The 8,128-nt window shown below is 35.2% G+C and overlaps 1 protein-coding gene across 1 annotated transcript; it reads right to left on the reverse strand.

Moving 5' to 3' along the window:
- Positions 1 to 316: 316 nt before the first annotated feature.
- On the reverse strand, positions 317 to 1,439 carry LOC149091274 (uncharacterized). The gene is made up of 3 exons (XM_089262501.1): positions 1,037 to 1,439; positions 592 to 978; positions 317 to 516 (listed from the first exon to the last, which is right to left on the reverse strand). The coding sequence occupies exons 1-3, from the start codon at positions 1,159 to 1,161 to the stop codon at positions 372 to 374; spliced, it is 657 nt and encodes a 218-aa protein (XP_089118627.1). The 5' UTR covers positions 1,162 to 1,439; the 3' UTR covers positions 317 to 371.
- Between the last annotated feature and the right edge of the window lie 6,689 nt (positions 1,440 to 8,128).

An 8,128-nucleotide genomic window follows, 5' to 3' on the forward strand; every position in this document is an offset into this window, starting at 1 on the left:
GGAGACTGTGTGCGTGCACATTCGTCGCGAAAGCATTTTCATCATGAGCACCAACGCTTTCATACCCTTTCCACAACTAATATCGAAAATACATATACAGATTTTGTACGAGCTTGACAAACGGTTTAAAGAGTTCGGTATACTCTTCACACAGAAGGGAAGGCATGGGTTCTTGCTGCGAAGAAATTTCAATTTTCGTGAGCTGGCAGCTCAGAGCCAGTGCTGCCAACTTTTTACCAGAATAAAAAGCTGTTTTTAGATGGAAGAAACGGAAAAAAAGCTGAAAATTTTTACAAAAAAGCCTAAAAAAAAACGGTTTTTATGGTTTGATTGTTTTTTTTTTTTTTTTTTTTTTTTTTTTTTTTTTTAATTCACAAGATTTTCAGCATGCTATCTAATTCTTCGCGACTAGCATCGGTTTCAGAATCGTACGACCTGTTAGTACCTATCATGCGAAGATAATTTGAAGGAACTTTGTATTCATAGCAGCATTTGCCCAGTCTTCGCAAACCATATCTGTGTGTTATATTAAATAAAAAAGTAATATACATATATATCGGTATCATCTCTTCACTCTCAATAATATATAACCTTATGCTAAGAATACTGTTTATTGTGCTTAGGCTCATTGAGTTCCTTAACTTAGACTTTACCAAGTTAAGCTGGCTAAATACGCGTTCCACCTGCGCGTTGGACCATGGTAATGAAAAAATTTGCAGGGCAACAGCTGCCAAGTCAAGGAATCTGCGGTTGCCGCCAGAATCCTTGTAATTGGAGACTTCATTCCAAAATTTGGTGCTGTCATTAACGTTTTCCCACTTATTAAGATTAATATCATAGTACCGCCGCTCAATGTCGGCTATTCTGTCTACTTGGAGGTGTTCCAACAATTCTGTAATTCCTTTTTTTTTAGTTGACAGAATTTTATCAACGGAAAAAACGTCAATGTTTTTTAAGATTTTAAAATTGTCGGGGAGCCTGCAGATAAAATCAAAATTATTTAACGGTCGGTAGAAGAATCAGAAAAATTGGTTACCTCTGCTTTAGCTGCTTGATAAGTTCAATAACAAAAGAAGAGCAGCGAGCACGAATTTCTTTTTCGAGGCCTGCATCGATATTTAAAGACTTGATTTTCTTTTCAAAATCATACCCTTTGTACATATCGGATTCTACATGCTCTTCAAAGTTTTCTATTTCCAATACGTCAATTTCCTTGATAGGTGGAACAATTAAATTTTTTAACGATTTAATGGCAATTCTGTGGCATTTGTTTTATTGCTTTGAAAGCACTTGTTTACTTTCTGCATGTCGGACAGAATTGGTTTTAAAAAAATTAAATATAATTTATTAATTTGGTCATTATATAATTCATAGAGAATTTGCGACTTGTAGCATTTTTCTTTTGTCGCGGCCAATTCGAAATGCAATTTGAGCTCGTCCTATTGGTCCAAAATGCGTGTTACAGCTAACTCAATGGATAGCCATCTGGTGTCGCTCACAGTATTTTAAATGGAGCCTTCGGATATATCAGATTTATCGAAAATGGTAGATTTAAATACCAAACTTTTCTTACAAGTGGCAATCGCGATGCTACATGTTTTCAGTATTAAAAAAAATCGAAGTTTTAAAAAAAAAACGAAAAAAGCCTAATTCATTTTCAAAAAAGCCAGAATTCCCGCTTCCCGCAATTTGTTTTCGGAAAAAGCCAGATTTGACGGGAAAAAAGCTGAATTGGCAGCAGTGCTCAGAGCTGCTGCTTGTGCTCACATGCATACACACATATACACATTTGAGAGAGCAAAGAGCATCGAGAGAGAGAGAGAGCAAAGGAAACATTGAGCACAGAGGGATCTTTTGTTCAACCATCGACCATCTCGGTCGAGCGCATGAAGCAGAATGATTGTGCTTTCGAATATTTTCGTTGCCTGAACCTAAAAGTGAGGAGCCGAGCAAATACGAAGCTGTGTGGGTCGTAATGTCAAAAAAAAAGTGTGCAAAACACTTTGCACTACGTGTCCGGTCTATGTGTTCTCTGGTTAGTGCTAAAATACAATAAACTAATAACAGAGCGTCATCTGACAAAACTACAAGAACAGCTAGAAAATCCAGAAATCAATAACAATTCTTAGAATGCTAAAAAGCGCGCTTTTGTAATGTAAGCAAACGCTAAAGAATCTGCAATAGGTCTGACCGAAAGCTATCAACGAAAATTACCATACTTTTGTACTCAAAAAGTGCACGATCAATATAATAATTATCGATTACTCGATAAAAATTACCAAAAGCTACAATATAATCAAAAAGCATAATTGTTTTGTACTAATTTTTTTTAAAGCCAAATTAAATTAAATTTACAAAGGGACTGTGAATGAGTATTCCGCAGTCGCAGCCCGACTGCAACGTTCTTACTTGTTTTTATTATTTTTGTTTGAAATTTTTTATTGTAGGAACTATTTATTATTTAACGTGTTAGATATAGTTAATAAATCTACATTTAATATTTTTTTTCTAAGTTTTCTTATTAACAATAAAATACACCCATCGGGTCGAAGCTACTATTGATATTATATATTGTACTTTGTTTAGGCTTTTTATACCCTGAAAATGGGAAATCAGGGTATAATGGTTTTGTTAAAATGTTTGTAAAAGGCAGAAAGAGGCGTGGCAGACCCCACAAAGTATATATATTCTTGATCAGCACGATGAGCTGAGTCGATATAGCCCTGTCCGTCTGTCCGTATGAACGCCGAGATCTCGGAAGATATATGAGCTAGAGAGCTGTGTGCCTACTTGTGTATACCATACGCAGTACGAGTTTGCTTTATTTTTTCGATAACTCATCCGATAACTTTTTTATCGAGAATAATCGAAAAATTGTTTTTGTTTTTTGAGCCATGAGACTTCAGATTTACTGTGTATATACATATGATGAATACAAACATTTTGTAATCAACAGATTTTGGATACTACGCCCTCTTCGCCCCCAATTTGTAAAATTTGCATTCAAGTAATAGAGACTTGTGCTTTGGAATGCACACACATTTTGACCATATAATTATGCCCTGAAAATTTCATGAAGATCGTATGTTTACAAAAGAAGTTATTCACCAAGTAAATTCTCAAGCGCAGTAGCTGCTTACTGCGCAGTTAGCAGAGCGCGAGCGCGTGAAGGTGGATGCATATGTATGTATGTTTGCGTGCATAAAAGAAGTGCAAAATGATAAGAATATCAGCTTGGAGGGTTCAGCGTATCTCCTAGTCAAGCAGTCTCGACTAGAGACTTCGTACTTGTTTTAATTTAATTTGACTCTCGTTTTTGTCAATAGCTTTAAGAAATAAATAAAGAAATAAATACATATACTAGACAAATATATCCTATAAGTCAAAAGTCATGGGATCTTTAACACCTAACTGCAAGGTTCTTATCTGTTAAATTATCATATTATGAAAGTTTTATGAAGAAAAAAAATTTTTAAGCAACTAAGTTCCCATAGTAAGCGCACACAGCCGCCAATGCGTGTGTGAGCGTACAGGAGATTTCATAGTTTTTATTAATTAATTCTTGCTGGTAATACGTATTACATCAGTTGTTTATTTTGATTTTATTTCTTACTCTCGTTTCAGCAAAAATCAAGATAAATTACCATTAAAATATTCTTCATTGGATAAAGATCGGTCACTTAAATTAGTATTGCGAAATGAGAAGTTATACAAATATCAAGTAAGTCAGTATTTATCAGCTCATACGATTTGGCACTGTAGGCCTAACCCTAACACAGCTACACGAAACACGCGTCGCGTCAGTAGGTTGATCAAACCATCTGCCCAATATCTCTTAATTAATTCGAGATAATTATATGCGTTTACACAATTCTTATTAGTGGTATGAATTAAATAACTATAAACACCCTGCTGTGCACAAAGTATATATATTCTTGATCAGGGCGACGAGCTGAGTCGATTTGGCCCTGTCTGTCTGTCTGTCCGTCCGTCCGTCCGTCCGTATGTTTGAACGCGTCGATTTCAGAAGATATAAGAGCTAGAGACTTCAACTTTTTTTTTAATGTCCGTATATATCACGCGCATATCGAGTTTATCACTAAAAAACGATAACTCATTCCGATACTTTTTTATCGATAAGAAACCTTATCGAAGATCACTTAAATAATTATATCTCCTACATCTTTCAAGCTAGAGTCTCCAAATTTTTGTTAAAATTTACCCCCCACTCCTAAATCCACCCCCTCACCCTCATCTTTGTAAAAGTCCTATATCAAATGCTAGAGACTTGTGCTTCGGTATACACATACATTTAAACATCATGATTACTTTCTGAAAGTTTCATTATGATCATACGTCTAGAAATTAAATTATTCAACAAATAAGTTATCATTATATTGCCAACACTGCAGCGCAGCCCAAGCCCAATCGCCTGTATATGTGGGTGTGTGTGTGTGTGTGCGTGTGTTTGTTGGCGTGCGTGTGTGTGCGTGTATTTGTATGTATGCGTGTGTGTGTGCTAATTATTATTGAAATATCAGTTGCTGGTAAGGTTCAGGGGATCTCGTAGTCGAGCAGTCTCGACTAGAGCTTTCTTACTTGTTTAACTCTGCATATCTAAAATAAGGCTCATGTCTGACTCTTTTATAGTTTTAATTGGACCTTCACATCTTTGTTCATTGTATTCTTCTCTTGTATCATTTCTGTTGTTTATAATCATTTTCTTACGTTCCTCGATAGTCATTTTTAATTTGTGTGCATCTTCTGTGTCTTTAGCATAATTTGGTGTACATTTTATTGTTCAATGATAACGTTTATTGTAAGCTATTATTGCTAATTGAATTTTAGATTCAATAGATAGTTCATTATAATCTATTCCTGTTATTATCTCAATTAGTGTAGAATGTAATCTTTCAATATCAGCGGTTCCTGTTTGTGAATCGGGTTTAGTATAATGTATTGAAATATTTTCATTGTTTAAAAACTGTATTATATGTTCTGATCTAAACTCATTATCCATTATTATTTTCTGTGGTTTATTAAATTTTGCAAAATGTTCGATCATAATTTGCATCTTTGTTCGCCAATTTCTATCTATAATATTATAAGCAACTGCAAATTTGGTAAGTTTTTCTATAATTGTAACAAACAATTCCGGTTTTATGTGAAATATGTCTAAATGTATAATTTGTTCTTTAGTATCTGGTGTTTCTGTAAATTCAAAGTTTGGTTTTATTCGTTTCCTTTCATACTTAATTTCTTTGTATTTTCTGCAATTTGCTATTATTTATTGAATATTTTCCCTTAATTTTGGAAAATAGATTTTGTCTTTTAGTGAATTGAATGTTTCGCTTATACCGCTGTGTAATGAATGTTTTGAATGGTAAATTGAGTAAGTAAAGTAAAGTACTTTGAAAATTTTTTCTAGAGCAATTTTGTGCTCTTCAAGTGTTGTTGAAAAAATTATAATATCATCAAGATATACCACACAAATTTTGTTTATATAATCCCTCAATATTTCATTCATTAAACGTTGGAATGTAGCTGGAGCATTTTTTAATCCAAATGGCATTCTAACATATTCATATAATCCCATTGGTGTTATAAAAGCTGTTTTTATACCCAGAACCCCCTGAAAATGGGAAATCAGGGTATAATGGTTTTGTTAAAAGTATGTAACAGGCAGAAGGAGGCGTGCCAGACCCCACAAAGTATATATATTCTTGATCAGGGCGACGAGCTGAGTTGATTTAGCCCTGTCCGTCTGTCTGTCCGTCCGTCCGTCCGTCCGTCCGTCCGTCCGTCCGTCCGTCCGTCCGTATGTATGAACGCGTCGATCTCAGAATATATAAGAGCTAGAGACTTGAAATTTTTTTTCCTAGGTCCGTGTGTATCACGCGCATATCGAGTTTATCACTAAAAATCGATAGCAACTCCCGATATTTTATTATCGATTAAAAACTTTATCGAAAGCTAGTTTTTTAATTATATCTTCTACACCCTTAGAACTAGAGCTTCCCATTTGTAGAATGATGTTTATTTTATATAATTTCGGTTTTTGTTAAAATTTACCCCCCACCCCTAAATTCTCACACACACCCCCCCCCCCCCCCCCCCCCCCCCCCCCCCCCCCCACCGTCACTTTTGTAAAAGGCGTATTTCAAGTACTAGAGACTTGTGCTTTGGAATGTACATTCATTTGAACATTATGAGTAAGTTCTGCAAGATTGGACGTCTAGAAAATAAATTATTCAACAAATAAATTCGTTTAATATTGAACACACTGCAGCGCAGCCCAAGCGCAGTCGCTGCTTACTGCGCAGTTAGCAGAGCGCGTTCTAATACGTGCGTGTGTATGAACTATTGTATTAGTGTTAGTTAACTGATCACCCTCCTTAAAATATAGTTTATCATATTTTTCGTAAGATTTTTTACTATCTGGGCTTCCTCCGCATTAAGCCCTTCTAGCTTAAAGTCATCGATTTCGCCTACTTCCATTACACAAACATCTTCTGATAATTTGGAAAGGAATAGAAATTCGACTCCATTGCAGAGCTTAATTATTTCATTTTTAAAATCAATATTTTCAAAATTTCTTTGGATAAAATCCATGCCCAATAGAAAATCATATGATTTTTCTAGGGACATAGCTACCCATCGTATTCTTGCACAATCTGCATATTTGAATTCGATTGTTACTTTTGTTTTAACTAAATAACTATCATTTTTTATATTTCCATTAATAACGTAAATAACTATCATTTTTTATATTTCCATTAATAACGTAAATTATTATTTGTTTCTTCATAATTTAAATTGTCTGTCTATTTGTCTATTAAAATATTGATTCTGTCTTTTGTTATGGCTTTGTTTTTGTCAGTTAAAATTTTGGGGTTGTCTTATGTTCTGACTGTGTTGTCTGTTAAAATTCTGATTTTATCTTACGTTCTGACTTTGTTGTTGACTATTTTCGTTGTAACTTCTGTTGTCTGTGTCTTGGCTTGAGTTCTGGTTAAATTGTCTGTTATTATAGTTTGATGGATAATTATTGTCATTTTTATACTCATTCACGAAGTGAATCATTATACTCATTCACGAAGTGAATTAGTATATTGGTTTTGTGCAATGTCCGTCTTGCTGTCCGTCCGTCTGTCCGTATGAACGCAGTTCATTTCGCCGCTATTGAAGCTAGAGACTTGAAATTTGGTACACATACTCGTGTATAACTCCGATTCATAAAGTGTTAAAATTTTCCCGATCCGCGGGCGTGGCAAATCAGATAAAACTGTATCTCATAAAGTTCTAAAGCTAGAACGTTGAAATTTCGCACGTGAGCTAATGGTATATTTCTGACTGATGAAAAAATTTTATGTCTACGTCTAATAGGGGCGTGGAAAATCGGACCTGAAAATATAGTGATTTTTCAAATTTGGCTATATTTTAGGCACTATTGATGCTAGAGACTTGAAATTTTGTATATATAAGCGAGTAGACCACCCAAGTCCAACAAGCTATAGTGGATATATGTCCGCCCAAAGGGGGCGTGGCAAACCGCAAAACTTTATATCTCCTACAGTTTAAGAGCTAGAAGCTTCAAATTTGTATAGTTGAGTTACTGGTAACCTCCTCTATCGATGCCCCAAAAATAATTGTCACGCCTCTTTGGGGGCGTGGCATATCGAAAATACCCTGTAATTTTCACATAAATGTCGCAATTTGATACTACAAATGCCGATTGCCACGCCCCTAGTGGCCGTGGACACCATTTTTGGCCAGTTCTTAGAAAGAGCTAAAGGTAACGTAAATGCGAATTTTGAATGCTTACGCTCAAAAAATGTGAGAATTACAGGGTATTAATCATTATAGAATTATAGCATTAGCTCACGTGCGAAATTTCAACGTTCTAGCTTTAGAACTTTATGAGATACAGTTTTATCTGATTTGCCACGCCCCCAATGGGCGTAGATATATCCACCATAGCTTTTTGGATTTGGGGGGTCAACGCGGATCTACATACCAAATTTCAATTTTTAGCTCTTCAACTAACATGATTTCTGGTATATCGGAAAATGCATTTTCCGATTTGCCACGCCCCTAGTGGGCGGATCGGGAAAATTTTAGCACTTTA

The sequence above is a fragment of the Drosophila navojoa genome, chromosome 5, assembly GCF_054131105.1.
Source record: "Drosophila navojoa isolate 15081-1374.11 chromosome 5, UAZ_NAV_1.0, whole genome shotgun sequence".
NCBI classification, from domain to species: Eukaryota; Metazoa; Arthropoda; class Insecta; order Diptera; family Drosophilidae; genus Drosophila; species Drosophila navojoa.

Excerpts from the sequence above, each read along its gene's own strand:
- LOC149091274 (XM_089262501.1), bottom strand. The coding sequence starts at position 1,161 with ATGTACAAAGGGTATGATTTTGAAAAGAAAATCAAGTCTTTAAATATC. Across the intron at positions 979-1,036 it reads ATCAAGCAGCTAAAGCAGAG|GCTCCCCGACAATTTTAAAA; the intron begins GTAACCAATTTT and ends TTTTATCTGCAG. Across the intron at positions 517-591 it reads AACAGTATTCTTAGCATAAG|ATATGGTTTGCGAAGACTGG; the intron begins GTTATATATTAT and ends TATAACACACAG.